Here is a 16,584-nt window from a genome sequence, read left to right on the forward strand (position 1 = left end):
AAAGAATTAAAATAATAACTTAATTTAAAATAATTTAACAAATTATTTTATCTTAGTACCACTGTGGCGACCCCTAACGGGAACAGCCGAAAGAAAATGAAAGAAGATGATGAGTATGGAACAAAGTCTGCCTTAGGTTTTGTGGAGGGAAAGAGGCTGCTACTCCCAACTTATATATTTTTTTTATTTTTATTTTACATTTGTTTACCGGGCTGGTCCAGCTGGATACGTCCATTTTCAGCAGAGGCCCGGGGAGAAAAGCTCCAAATATAAACATTAATATAAGAATTTACAAATTTAGTTCAGTAAAAAAAAAGAATAGTATTAGCATTAGCATGTTCTTACAGAAGCAACAATTACAGACTAAGGGTATACAAATTACGCATGACTGTAGAAAAGTTTTAGTATAAGATTTGTATGCAGGAGAATTGAAAGTACTAGTAGCAAATTGAAAGCTAGTCAGGGTTAGTGCAGGGGCAGAGCCGGTATGTTATGAGGTGAGTTCTGAGGTGGGATTTTAAACAGGGAAGAGAGGAGATAGCAGTGAGATATATAAACAAGCTCTAAGTCACATAACCCAGGGAAAGGGAAAGAAAAAGGCAGTGTGAATATTTTCATCACCATTTTAATAAATACTGGCTGCAGTGAGTTGTGATACAAATCATCAAGTTTTTAAACCTCTGTTTTCATCTGGAATATGTTAATAGGTTACATATAGTATTATAGAGAGATCCAGACAGCACAAGTGTTTTGAAAACAGCTTCTGAAACAATGTTACATTCAGCTCCAGTAGCAAGTTTGCAAAAATATTTTACCTTGTATTTTTACTTTTCTGTTCAACAAGCTTCACACAACCGCTTTTGATCCAGAGGAACATTTGCAGCCTAACCACAAGACCCTGAATTACGAATAGCCACAGACATAAAAAATATCCAGTTACAACCCACCTCACTAATGACTTGAGAGGTAAACCTGAGATGTATTTAATGCCTGATGTTGACCCCTTTCATTGAGGACTCAGGGAGCCATCCCTAGGATATATTTACAATTGGCAATTCATTCATCTAAGTTACTCTTAAAGAGCATCAGGGAGCTGCTTTGTTTTAATCCAAGGTAAGGGTATTCCATAAAAACAGGATTATCTAGGAGAGATATGTATGTCATCAGCTGGTCCTATTTATATTTCAGTGGAAATTTAGATCTCTTGAGTGGGTGTTTAGTGTGAATAGGTTATTATTTGCAGGAAGACACATCGGATCAGATCCATTGGTGCTCTGTAGGTCAGACAAAGGTTCCTTCTCAAGAGTCTGTAGGATACAGAAAAGAGAGAAAGGACTTTAAGTTGATCATTGTAGCTCATGGAGGACATACCCATGTCTGTCAAACTGAGTCATGTTAAAAGCAAATACATACCAAAAGTGGCATTATATTCTGTTATGGGCTTATGTCAATGATGAGGGAGGCATAGAGAGGGATGATAACTTCTTTGGACCTTGAAGTACACCTGATGAGCAGTCTGGCCAGACAAAAGGATTTCTAAATGACAGCGGATACAAGGTAATGAAAGGATAGCTCATCCAATAAAAGTGCACAGATCCATCATGACTTATTCAACTTTTAAATTGGTGTCACCTATGTGGCAGGTGAATAGGTGCATTTCTTTGCAGAAGGACACATGGTGGCTTTTCTTTGCAATTAATTAAGGCAATGGTCTAGGCAGCATCTGTTTGCATTTGTTAGGCTGTCCTGGGTGAACGTGAAGCCAGATGAGAAGTTTATAACCACTCCGAGTTTGCAAACATCCTCAAACTTAGTCACCCACATGCTCCTTGTGTCAGTCTTGGCATCAGGAAAATAAATACCAAAGAGAGTTTGTCTGCGGACTGATCCTTGGGGACACCACTGGTAACTATTATTTTCAATGAGAGTGACTACCAACACTAGCAGATTGGGTTGTTTAGGTAATCCAGTTTGCTATTCAGAGGGTAACATAGTAGTTTATATTTACTTTAATTAGATTATCAGTAATGCCAGAATATAGAATGGTATCACAGGGCTTTGCCAGGTCCAGGTAGGCTGTATGAGCCAATTTATGTGTGTTTAACTCATTAATGACTTGCTCAAAGAAGTTGCCCAAGTTCAGGATGCAAGATCTACCTTTAACAAACCCAAGCTGTCTTTGGTCCAGGGCTTGTAACTGCCTATATCCTTGTTAATAAGATCCATAATGATGAATTTCATTGCATTACAGATAAGGCTGATGTGGATTAAGGGTGTGTATTTCACAGGATCACTAGTAGATCCTCTCGCTTGTGGAGTGGGATGATTACAGTAGCACAAATCCAGTGGAATGTCTGAGATTAAAAAGGATTAATTACCAGTTTAAGAGACAGCGTCTGGTGCTTAGAAGGGGGCAGCCCGACACATTATCAGGACTCATGGAGCTAGTGTTTTGGCGTTGGATAGAATACTCTGAACTTGTTCAGATATGGTCAGTGGGGATGGCATGGGCATGCTAATTTGTACTGGAAAGTTAGGGGGGGATAGAGAAGTAAAGCTTGAGCTAAATTTGTCAGAAAGTAAGTTGGCAGTTTCCTCAGATGAACATGTGTTATTATGATTAACTCTGTCCAGAGTCAGGCATTTGTTCTAAAGTTTCTGATATATCTGAAGAAGATTTTGTGGTTGTCTTTAGCAGAGGTGGCACTTTTCAGTTCATACGTACTTTTGGAGGATTTGATTTGCTTCTTATTTCTTTATTGATTCTACTAATGAAATTGAATAGCTGACTGGACATGGCCTACCTTTTATAAAATCAAATTGGTTTCCCTCAAGTGACTGAAGGTTCCCCATGTCATAATTTATGAGATCTGCTATGGTATGCTACATGACTTTACAAATGATACTGGTGAAACTTATGGGCCTGTAATTAACTGGATATGAGGCGGGGTTAAACCTACCATAGCATTTTCCCACTGCATCGGGTACATAATTGTCTGCTTAAATTAACAGTGCTTTTGCCCTCTGATTTTGTAAATATAAAGTTTAAATCATGATTGTGTATGTTTCATATTCTACTGTGGAATATTCTTTCCTAAATCAGTATCCAGCAGTTCCACAGTTTACTATGCTGCAAGGTATATAGGCATTGTAATGGTTGTACTCTGAACTGATATTTTCCCAGCCTATTCTGTGATTTAAACTATTTTGTAAAACTTGATTTTCTGCTGCCGCAAGTGTATCTTATATGAACATCAGTAGATATACTACATTGGAATCCCAGTGTATACTTATCAAACAATCTTCACGAATACTTAAACTAATTTTTTTCACCAAAGGAGTAGCCTTTGACTAGATCCTTCAAATTGATGAGCAGGATTACAAAGACTGTAGCACTGTACACATTGGTGATGGTGGTGGTGGAGTTCAATGACTGGGTCCCCAAATGAGAAGATAAATCATTGGTATCTCCTAACACTGGACTACAATAAATCAGAAAAAAAAAAATATATATATATATATATATATATATATATATATATTTATATATATGTATATATTTCTAATGGGCAGTTTTATTTGTAAGATGTATTTGTTTTGCAGGTTTGGGCAGTGAACCTTCCCTTGACATTACCAGCTATGCGGAACATACTGTCACAGTGAGCTGCAAATCTAAAGGATGGTTTCCAGAGCCAGAAATATTGTGGATCACTGAGAAAGGGGAAGACCTGACAGGAAGTTCTGCAACAAGTGGTGAATGTAATGAAAATGGACTATTCACTATACAAAGCAGCATAACAGTTACAAAGAATTCTGTACAACATTTAACCTGCATGGTGAGAAATACCTGGATCACCAACCAGAAAAGTAACACCACACCAGTACCAGGTAGGTTATTCCTTTACAAATGTATATATCTGTAAATGGTTGCAGTGATGTCAGTTATATATAATCCATGCTGACAGTTTGTTGTGAGCTTAAAGATCATGTTTAAATGTGCAAAATGTGCTGTTTGCATATATCTTTAGACTTGCAAATATGTGAAAAGAAAAGTGCATTTTGAAGCCTTTAAAAACATACTAAGTTTTAAATATTGCTTCCGAACATGGAAGACTAAATGTAGTAAGCCATGTTTATGGCATTAATATTCATGGAAGAGCAGGGCATCACTAATTTACAATTAATCACCTACCCTAATCCAACATTATTAGAGGTGGAACCTAGAATGACATAACCGCTCTCTGCCCTCCCATGAATATTAATGTTGTAAACATAGCTTATTACATTTGGTCATCCGCTTTCAGAAGCAATATTTAAAAACGTTTTTTATGCATGAGTGCAAAACAACCTTTGGTTTTTGTATAAAAGATGCATAATGATGCATGTTTTATACAGAAATTAAGGTTATTTCATACCTTTAGACATAATCTTTAACAATAAGGTTTTAAGTAATTCAAAGTAGTTGCAAAGTATAACTTCATAAAATGACTCAGACTAGTACATGGACATAATTGTCCATAAGGAGATCTAGAGGACCCACCCAAAATACACAAAACGTACAAAGCTATCTATAAAACTTCCTTTTAGGGTATCACAGGAGATATGCAAATTAGCTCTGGAAATAAAAATATCTCAGTGACTTAGAAATGCACACTGTTTCCTGAGACTTTATAAAGCAGCCAAATCCAAGTGCCATACTCACTTAAGTATGTGCATGTCTTTCTCTGCTGCTGTTAGTCAATATATCATTTAAGTGGAACTGAAAATGATGAATTAGAAAATTTGATTGTCTTAACTATCCAAGATGTGTGTAGCATCCTCAAAATTGACATAGAAAAACAGAAATGTACACTATTTTTGTACATACATTTCTAGGTGTGCTAAGATCTTTTATTTTTATGAGCATCTGCTAGAGTAGTTTTGCTTTCCTATTTCCCTTTCTTAGTTTTATTTTATTTTTTGGTATTTTCAGCTTTGGAGTAATAGAAGCATTTTTTGTTTGAGTAGATCAGACAAATTTCATTTGAAAAATGCAGATGAACAGTAAGAACTGCAAAATATTGATCTATATATACACACTCAAATAATTTGCTTTGATTACATTATAAAGACATTTTTTTTGTTTCACACTGGACTTGTAAGATGACATTGCTACTTTTACCCAATTAGCCCATTTCTTCCATCATGTAGGTAAAAGCCAGGTATTCCCATGCTTGTTTAATTGTTATAATACCCCCTTTTCTCACCTGAGGTGCTTTGTTAGTCTATTTACTCCCCATAATGGTTAGTCAGGTGGTAGGTAGTGGTGGGCCTGCTTAGTGGTCCAACAGAGTTGCCTACCATCCTTCATTCCAGCATCCTCTTCTCTTTCAGTGGCTTACTGGGCTCCACTTCCATACTGCTGGTCAAAGGCAGTGCACCTCTACATGCTGTCTCTGCTTCATGCATGCAGAGGGGCAGGTCATGCTCACAGACTCATGCTGCATGGGGGAAACACCTAAATTTCCCACTATGTGTCACCCATTTAGTGAGCCAGAGCTGCCTTTCTTGCCCCAAGATAGGAGAGCTATCTGCAGTTGTTTGCTCTCACCCTGCTGTATCATACTGGCACGACTTGGTATTGCAACTCCTGTTTGTATTATACTAACTTACCATTAATTTCTCTGTAAACGGTCTAAAGTTTTCTCTAAATCATTACCATATAACTTGTATCTACCTTTAACCAATGTTTTCATATTATGTCTAATTTGGTAGAAGTATTTAAACTGTATTTGTTTTTTGAATTATTTTAAAGACTATAAAATTATTATTCTTAAAATGTTTAGTAATACTTTGGACCTTTTCTCCGTGGGCCTCCATTAAAAATGTGTTTCTACCCAGTTGGACTTTCCAAGTAATCAAACGTATATAAAGGAATAAAATAAATAATATTGCATTATTTTCCATTGATGAATGGAATTGTAATAAAATGCCACATCCTATTATGTAAGGACATAAAATATCATAAATTACTATAACTCAGTTTGCAGCAGTTTGACATTGTGCTCTTCTAAAATATTACCAACAACCTAAATTAGAGTTTTTGTTGCAGAGGAGCAGTGTGGGGGGCCCCATTCTCTGTATATATTATCTCAAAGGAAACACGAACTCTGAGAAATGGGAAATGTATCAAAGGGAGCAAATTTAACTTTCTTTGTAGTGTAAGTAAGCAAACTTTGGAGAAGGCATTGCGTTTGATGCATTGTATTCTCACAGCTGATGCAGTGAAGTGACAAAATTTCAACATCTCCTAAACAAACATGGCACTTTAAGTTTCTGTAGTTCCCCTGAAGTAGTCTAGGGAGAATGATTTGTTTATAATGGAGTTTGATTTTTCTCTTAGGCTAAAGATGATGGTATCATGATCATTGATAATTACAGAGAACATAATCAAAGGTGGGGAGCAGAATGAGTCTTGGTTTACCAATATAATGCCTAAAACATCAGGATGTGTGCATTTGGGCACATCAGTTTGAATCTAAATAGTTCATGCAATTAATATTGGCAGGTCAAAATCAAATAAGGGTTATACTTTCATTGAATTTTACATCCTTTAATTTAGTCAGGAAATCCTTATGCTTTATAGATTACCTAGACAATATGCAATGAGTCCCTTATTATACTGTGTACCAGTGATGAGAACCTCGGATTTTATGATTTTATGTTACAGTGACTATATAGATACATAGATAGACATATAGATAGATATAGATATATAAATCTGAAATACCCAAATATTAATGTGAATAATGGTGGCTGAAAATAATCATAAAAAAAAAAAAAAAATCAACATTGTAATGCACATGCTCGGAGAAATAAACTTGGAGCATGCAACTTGAAAACAGTATTTTTGCAGGGATAACCCCCCCCCCCTGCACCCACCATGCATAGGATCTGCCCTCACACTTCCTGCTACTCATATATTCTAACTCCAAGACCACACGACACCAGGGAAGGGGATCTAAAATGGGAAGGTCTACAAGTGGTGGGTTGTTGGTTGAGCTACTTCTGATGGAGACAGAGGAGTTTGTGGCTTTTGTCAGAGGCATGGCCATCAGCAAGAATATATGTTATTTAAATGCCTGGTTTTCTAACATCACTATTTTATCACCTGACTTTGATGCATTCTTCTGGTGACCATTCATATTTCCACAGGGAATTGCACTTTACTGTGCTCATAGATGATTCTCTATCCAACATCACATTTGTTAAATTGCCACCACCAGTCATTGGAGGATCTGCAACCTCTGATAATGATGGCTGGGATGAGCTGGCATAGTCACGGCATACAGTGTGTGTATTGTACACAGCAAATGTGACCATGGCATCTTTTAGACCATGGACACAGATTCTGTGCCTGAGGAAACCCAGGAGACACACACCATACATGGAGATTGGGTTACTGGAGACAATAACATTCTAGGAAATATGGTACTTCTACCAGACACATGGGTACAGGTGTTCACTAGAGACATGGTTACTGTCCTCCTTCTGAAATTGCTGCATCAATGACCACATCCTAGAGTATGTACAGGGCCATTTTAAAGGTATAGCTTAGTACCACCATAGCCATGCCAGAGTTAGTAAGGATGATGCAAACAGTGTGAAATGACCTAGGAGTGCATAACCCATATGTATGTGATTGCTTTCATAAGGTAAATCTTGAATATTCCATATCCTCTCAAGCTCACCTATCATGCATGAGATGCAGGTCACATAGCTGTTCTACTGCTACAGCCACAGATGGAAGCCATCATGGCTATGGACAGCCTAGATCATATTCACGCACTGACAATATTTCCACAGCTATATCTTTTATGCAGGTGTCTATGGCAAAGACAGGATATCCCCATGGTCATAGCAGTCACAGCTGTGGCACATCTGGTAAGGGATGTTGTTCATGGTCACCCAATACTGTAACATCTAGCGAGAGCTGTAGTATGACCAGTGGAACTCCTGGTACAGCTATTGCTCATAGTCATTGTGGTGATATGAGGTAGTGCCAGCTAGGCCAGAGAGAGTAGGGCAGTGCATGTGTAACATATACCAGCATGACTAGCTAGAGTTTTGTAAATCATTTTGTCATTTTAATATCAAATGGATTTGTACAGATGCTTGTGTTAAATGTATTTGTATAGTTGCTTGTGTTAAAAATGTATCAACAGTGGGCCCTGCTGGACAGAAAAGAAATATATATGTATGTCAGATGGTATTGTAACTGATATATATATATATATATATATATATATATATATATATATATATATATATATATATATATATGCTGGAAGGGGTTAAACTCAGCCCAGCTAACCTTAAGAAAAAAAAATTACTTGACTTAGGCCATAAAGATTTTATCTCATAAGCCTGAATGCAGCCACAGATGCAATGTCTGGGCAGGAATTCTGGTCTTATTCCTCCTTAGTTGTGAACTAATTGCTACCATGGGGTGCCAGAGAATGTCTGGTTAGTCTCTGCAGGAAGGATGAAAGGGTTGGAATTGTTTTACAGTCTCTAGATGCTGGAATAAACCTCAGCAATTCATATGTGTGAATTGTGATACATCTGTGCCAGATCCTGGCTCAAGTTTCTAGTGAGGGAGTAGTGTGGGAGCCACAGAATCAGGTGACCAGTGTGATATCATTCTGTAGTCAGCACGGAAATTGTATTTAGATACTAGTGAGAGATGTGACAGATCAGACTCGGCACTCTGTTATGGAAATGACAAGACTACTCACTCACTTCATTTTGCCTTGTTTTAATAAGTAACTTAACTAGGCAACAGCAATTCTTCAGTCAGTTAGGAAAATATTGTGAGATTAGCTAGCTATGTCTGAGTTTTTTCATCTCTGTTTATTTTCCTATGTTTATTTTAAATAGGTATTCAGCATTTTACATTTTCGATTTTATTATTATTAAGTATATCTATACCTTTCACTGTGGCTAGTCTTTTAGAAAATATTTTAACCTTAGAGAGTAATTGCATATTTGGCAGTGTGGCTTCATGCTCCTGAAAGTCTTGCTGATTGGTTAGCGCTACCATTTATATATGTATCACTACCATTTATATAAGTATTAATTTTACTAAGAGTAATTGGGTACTCTGGTAAGAATGTTAAAGTAGCTGGCTGGTGGCGGTGAATCTATCTTACAGTCTGGGTGGAGGTGGCATAGTGAGTAAATCAGGTCTGGAGTGTGCACCCTCTGCTCATAGGGGAAATTGTGCTTGGTGCAGACAGCTGCATCTGAAAATACTGTGTGCATCTGTTTTTTGTTTCAAGTGAATGCTCCCCACCTGTGTCAGTGGTAAGGATTGAGGATCCTTTATTACTGGCCCAGAGGAGGGACATCACAGTCATCATCATGAACAGGAAACTCAACCCTCTGATGTATCACATGAATCTTACCAGTATATTGATATCCAGTGCTGCAACTACTGTTGAGGCTGTGCCCTGGCAGACACACGCTCACACCACCACCACAGCCCCTAGTATATCACACACACACACACACACACACACACACACACACACGCGCACACACACGCACGCACACACACGCACACACACACGCACACACACACACACACACACACACACACACACACACACACACACACACACACACACACACACACATCCAATAACATTGGCCCTTCAAACAGAATTTTACATTAACACCTCCCCACACATTCAAAGCCCATACAGACAAGTGCAGTCTTGCCTTTAATTGTCCTCAAAATTCCAACATTTTCTCATGAAAGGCATACACATATGTGCTTCCCTTCTCCACCTGTACAAATGATGATAACTCTACCTTGCACTTGTCTAATGCACAGAGTGGCCAGCCTATGCATGGGTAAGCACATCCTGATGTTTTTTTTTTCATGCATCATTGTAGTGCATTTGCTTTACTATGAACTGAAGCTAACTGCAAGCCGCTACCTCTTTGCTAGTGTCCTGGCATACTGTCCCTGCATCTGTCTAGCATAAACATCCTCTGCTACTGGTTCCACCGCAGAATCCTCACCTGGTTCAGCCTCCACTGCCTGGTATGCTGTGGCTACTCTTCCAGCAAGTGCCAGCCCTGCAGTAACCACTACCTCCTAAATTATGATATTGTGTAGTTTTTCACATACTGCAGATATTTTTTCACAAGTGCCTAAATCATACACCAGAGCACCACTGGATGAATCCAGACAATGGAAGAGTGCCTTCAGCAGCCCAACATCATGCTCAGTAATGTCCCTTGTTTGTGACTGAGCATAATTCTACCTATGGTCTGCTTCATTTTGTGGATTTTTTTTACGTTTGTTTTTCCTGCTAGGGGTTTCCAGAGCATATCCAGTATCAAAAATAAGATGCCTTTGAAGTATTCAACCCATTGCAAACCAGAGGTACAGGTCACAGGTGTGCCATATGTAGGAGACATGATGACTGCATGGTTGACCAGCAGACACATTGTGGATGATATCTTGTGCATTACAGAGTGAGATATATACTTCACAACTTCCATGGGGCTGCAGACAAGGCCAGTGTATGTCTGCAATACTGCATGACCCCCCTGTTTAAATGATACCAGTCCACAATGAGAGTGCTATGGAGTCCATGAAATGCTAATATTATTTAGTTGACATGGTATCTCTGGGGGGATACTTATTTCGTAATGTGGCTGCAACCCTAACATTTTTTTTTGCAATTTCTTAGCATGAACATGGAGATTTAGCAATGTTCACATGAATGGTGTAGCTCCTCAGTGTGGAATTTATACATTTATGAATCAATTTGGCATTTTGTTTTACCTCATTAGAATACATGGTGATGATCATTTTAATAATGTTGACCATTACATTCTGATTATATGGCCATTAGAATATACTTTCACCAAAGGCGGCCACGGTGGTGCAGCGGTTAGCTTTGCCGCCTCACAGCAAGAGGTTCTCTGGTTTGATTCTCGGCTGGGGTGCCTTCTGTGCTGAGTCTGCATGTCCTCCCTGTGGTCATGTGGGTTTCCTCCCACATGCCAAAGACATGCTGTAGGTGGATTGGACACTCTAAATTGGCCCTAGGCATGAGTGTGTGTGTGTGCCTTCTGTGGAAGGTTGGGCACCGGGCTCGCAACTCAGCACTGTAAAACTCCACTGCCAATCATGACCGGACAGGTGATCTGCTGTGACGACCCCTAACCAGGAAAAGCCAAAAAAAGAATATGCTTTCACTAGCACTCCTGCTCAGCATTCCCCACTAGTGGTAAGTGTTTCCTTTTGTCCTACATACCCTGGTTGTGGCTGCTTGTCATGTAGATTCACTCACCATAGTGCAATAAAAAGTTTTCTGAATCCCAACCAATAGCTCTTTCAGCACCTGAAGGATTTCTTATTTATTTATTTATTTATTTTTTAATCTTTAAGAATTACACACAATTATCTATAATATGGCTGCAAGACTGATAAAATGATTGTTTTTCTTACAGCTGACTCTCACTTTGTTCAGGGAATGAATGAGCTGCAGTGTTGTCACCATGTCTGATGAATTAGTACATCTGGGTGTCACCCCCACAATGGGAGAATGAATAAGTTGCTAAGGTGTAGGTTGGGGAGCTATTTGGTAAATCAAAGTAGCTAGCTGCTATCATATAGTTTAAATGAGAAGCACTAAGACACCGAATCATAGAATGGTAGCATAAAAGTTATTTATAAAACCCTGTAATACACAATCTTAGTTACACTAGCTTTTACTCTGAAAATGAAGTAATTTATTTAGAAATTGACAAGAAACTCTGGTTTATATTTCTTATGTGATACAGAACCTATTATTATTTTTATAGATTGTGCTTATCTTCATTTCCTGTATCCTCTCTTCATTGTTTCTTTAATTGTATCTGATATGTGAAAATGTGTTCATTTAAATCTATTTCAGATAATTTTCTGATCGTCAGACCCAAAAGTCCTGTCATTGCAGTAATGGGTGAAAACATCACTCTGCCATGCGAGCTTCAGCCAAACGTTTGTCCTTCTGACATGATTCTTGAATGGGTAAAAGTGGAGTCAGATAACCAAGTCACTGTACTGAATTATAAAAAAGGACCCTCACATTGTTTATCTTACACTGAAGACTACACAACTAGAGCATTTGTCTCGGAAGAGGAATTCTGCAGGGGCAGTCTATCACTTCAGTTACGAAATACCCAGCTGTCAGACATGGGAAGTTACATATGTTCAGTTAAATCAGGAAAGATACGTAGCAGTGCAAAGATTGATGTTTACATTACTGGTAAGTCATATGAGTTCATACACCTATAAAGTTTCTGTGTTGGTGTATTATTACACATGTAAGTTTAAAATCATCTATTTATTCTGTTGGCTATGTGCTTTATCTGTTCACACCAGATTTTATTGTAGAAAAAATATTTTGTTATTGAATAATCAGAATGTTAATACTTTAATCATAAATGCAGTGCACTGAAGTGTCACTGGTTATATCAAGGGCAAAGGGGTGCAAGTCAAATTATGCACACACACACACACACACACACTCACGCACACACACACACACACACACACACACACACACACACACACACACACACACACACACACACACACACACACACATAGATAGACTAATAGGTAGGTAGATAGATATAGCTATATAGATGCATAAGACAGATATAGTTCTATGCATACATAATAAGTTCCAAGGAAACACTGGAGGCAGCACTGTCATAAAATCACAAGTTTATTTTTCACAAAGTCATTGGAAAGTCAAAATAAAAGATATCTTGGCTTGAAATAAAACATTACGTTACTTGTGGTTTCATTGTACTAAAAATAACATGGTGTCTCATAACCCTTCCAGGAACAGGCTGTCTTTAAAGACCCAGGCTATGAGCTTTAACCAGGCCTCACTTACAGATCTAAGTCCATAGGATAAGTAACAAGTTAGCCCTGACAGGGATCTCACACTGTATCCTTCTAGCGTCTTGTAAGCAAGCTCACCCACTCTGAACCTGTATTTGGGGAACAATGTCCCAGACTGTACTGTGGCAGAGTCTCCTTTTTTATACAGCAAGAATGATGAATTAGCAACTCACTGATAGCTAGCTATACAGAGCATTACCTGGATACCTGTAAGAATGCTTCCACAATATACACTGAATAAACCACTGGTTGCCACAATCAACTGCAAACAGTGGTCAGACAAAGGTCTAAAGTCAACAGTGACAAAGCTGAAGACCTAGAAGTTGATTGGAGAGAAAGCACAAGAGTTTAAGGATTTACTCAAAGCTGCAGCACCCCAAGAAGAAGGGGAAATAGATGGGGTTGAAGAAGAATGTTAGTGCCTCAAAACAGCATGTATGAGGACTATAGAAAAGATAAGGGTCCAAGCCTGGTACGAAAATAATGTACATAAGGAAAGCTGGAGGTAATACAGAAGTCTTGGAAGTCATCAAAAGAAAGGAGTGCAGGAAAAAGTAGGAGACAGAAAAGATGGACTAGGCTTGGAAGGGATACTGGTTGGCTAGTAGAGAGATTCAGAGAGGAGTTGTAATAGTCAAAAACAAGGCGTCAAAGAAACTCTACCAGCTTCGTGAAAGTGACTCAGCAGATGGTGCAAAGAAACTATATCAGGTTGCAAAGCAAAGACTGAAAGCTAAAGAAGATGGTCAGGAACCCTTCTTAAGGGATGGCAGTAACAACCTGCTCACAAGTCCAAAGGACATCAATGGCAAATGGAAAGAGTACTTCCAGCAGATTCTGAATGAAGAAAACACCACAGAAGCCCCAGACACAGCCTACGATGAATGAATAGTAGCAGCTCACCAAAGAAGAAAGAACAGCACTAAGGAAAATGAAGTCAGGGAAAGCAGAAGGCTCAGATGAGGTCACAGATGATATGATAAAGATGTTGGGTGACATAGGGAATAGCATTATGGAAAGAAAGGCATATGCAAGATGACTGGAGAATAAGCATACTAGTGCCAGTGTTCAAAATCAAAGGGTTTCATTCAGAACTGTGGGTAGTATAGAGGAATCGCACTTCTATCGCACTGCATGAAAGTTCTAGAGAGGTGGGGTGATAACTGAATATATAGAGTAGCAAAAAGTAAGATGGAAGATGTGCAGTTTGGATTCAGATCCGGATGCAGAACAGATGACACAATATTTGCAGTGAGACAGATAGCTGAGTAGAAGCTATAGATATGGAAAGAGTCCAAATGGGGATTCCTACACTTGGAGAAAGCATATGACAAGGTCCCAAGAAAGCTGATTTGGGCAGTCCTGCAGTGGTTCAAAGTCCCAGAAGTATTAGTAGAGTTACAGCAGGCTATGTACAAGGACCCAATGACTCAAGTATGAACAGTGTTCAGTCTCATGGAGGGGTTCCCAGTGGGAGTGGGTGTGCACCAGGGTTCAGCTCTGAGCCGATTGCTGTTCATACTGCTGATGGATTACATTAGCTAACAGGGCAGAGGGGACAGATCAACAAAGCTCCTGCATGTAGATGATGCAGCATTACAGGCAGCCTCTGAGCAAGTACTTCAGCAAAGGATAGGGGAATGGAATACGAAGCTGAAAGCGCATGGGATGAAACTGAGTACAGATATGACAGCTGTAATGGTAGCAAATGGGAGAAAACAGAAGCTGAGAAATTAGATAGAAGGGGAAAGTAGTGGAACAGGTTAACAGCTTCAAATATATGGGAGGGGGGGTTTAGTAGAAGGGCAGTATGAATGAGGTCAAAGCTAGAATCAAAGGAGCTGCAGCCAACTAGCACAGAGTGTCAGGACAGTGCATGACAAAGAATGCCAAAGAAGCTGAAAAGTAAGGTGCATACAACTGTGGTGTGACCATTACTATTGTATGGTACAGAAACCCGGGCAGTAAAGGCAGAGTAGTTAAGGAAACTAGGAGTGATGGAGATAAAGTTCCTGAGGGGGGTGGTAGGATACACACTATGGGACAGATGAAGAAATAAGAACATAAGCACAGAAGTCAAAGTATCTTTAGTTGCAGAAAAGATCAAAGAGAACAGATTATGGTGGTTTGAGCACATGTGCAGAAAATCAGAAGACAATCTGGTAAAGAATATTTGGGACAGAAAGGAAGTAGGCAGGAGGAAGTGAGGGTTTCCAGCAAACAGGTGGATTGACTGTGTGAGAGAAGACCTGAGACAATCAGGCGTAAGTGTTGGATAAGGTAGAAGAGTGTCATTGAACAGAGAGAGATAGTGGCAGTTGATACACCACCCTGACCCATGTAGAAAATGGGAAAAAGGGGATTGATGATAATGATGATGTTGATGATATTGGTGTGGCTGCTGCTGCTACTACTGATGATGATGATATCTGCAATGCTACATTACCCCCTCTTTCCAAACCCAACATGTTGCTATATACAGATATGAGTATATTATTAATGTTCAATGTACCTTTATATTGCTAAATATTTCATTTCCGGCTTGTAGATCAGACACAATATTGACAAAAAATGACAACAAAACTTCACTGATCCCAAAACTAGATCACACAGCATACTTTAGTGATTAGTGCACCACTTAAAAAACTCTTATTATATACAAGGGGTTTGCTGCCACATCTCCTGATGTAAGTATACTAATTCTGCAGTCACGCAATCATGATCAAAGGAAAAAAGACATAAAGAGGGCAACAGCCACTCTTGCATAATCTGATAACTCCTGCACTGACTTAGAGTGCAGTTGATAATAAATCGTAACAGTATTAATAGCCATCAACAAGCTGTGTACCTGACTTATATATATAGAGAGAGAGATCTATAACATATATATATATATATCTATATATATATATATATATATATATATATATATATGTATGTATGGGCTCCCTTCAAGAGTTTAAGAACTTGGAATATTAGCTGCAGAGTTCAAAACTAACTTTTCAAATGTTAATGATGTTTGGATGTACGAGATCATGGTACAGTGGAGACTGGGAAATGCACCCATTCCCCACTGGAGTGCAATCTCAGAGTTTGTATATTTAAGTAGTAAGGGCTGTGAAGGATGCAGGGGAGCTTATGTGAAGCATGCAGGGGGGGTTGACTTCTACAAAAAAAATTCTATTTTGCTTCAGTCATTTTATTTGAATCTCCGTAATTTGAACTGGTTTACTCTATGTTGTTTGAACGTGTCATAGACTGATATCTATGTATCTCTCCCTCCTTCTCTCTCCCTCTTTCTCTGCCTCTGTATATGTATGTACATGGGTCTCATCACACATTTGCTACATCAAACATTTTGAAAGCCAGCTTCTTGCATCAAAATGCATGTTCATTGCTGAATTGCATCATTTGATTTAGGGGATTGAAAGACAATTGGAAGTGGGATTTGGCCTTTCCCCACTACTTTATGTTCCAGAGTCGATTTGTATAGGTAGCAGGGGATGTGGGAAATCCAGTATAAAACATTATTTTTCTTTTTTCTTTCAGTGTTTGGAATTTTGGGTCAGTGAACTACAACCTATAGATATAGATAATAGATATAGATATGATCAGCTGTGGGTTGA

The 16,584-nt window shown here is 38.7% G+C and overlaps 1 protein-coding gene across 1 annotated transcript in view; it reads left to right on the forward strand.

Annotated features, from left to right (window-relative positions):
- LOC122791474 (hemicentin-1-like) overlaps positions 1 to 16,584 on the forward strand; it is an 810,132-nt gene that overhangs the window by 319,104 nt on the left and 474,444 nt on the right. The window contains exons 8-9 of the mRNA XM_044059217.1: positions 3,604 to 3,888; positions 11,958 to 12,311. Coding sequence (XP_043915152.1) covers positions 3,604 to 3,888; positions 11,958 to 12,311 — 639 coding nt within the window. The remainder of the gene's footprint in view (positions 1 to 3,603; positions 3,889 to 11,957; positions 12,312 to 16,584) is intronic.

Source organism: Protopterus annectens, chromosome 17.part0 (genome assembly GCF_019279795.1).
Source record: "Protopterus annectens isolate FY-2018-M chromosome 17.part0, PAN1.0, whole genome shotgun sequence".
Classification (NCBI taxonomy): Eukaryota; Metazoa; Chordata; order Ceratodontiformes; family Protopteridae; genus Protopterus; species Protopterus annectens.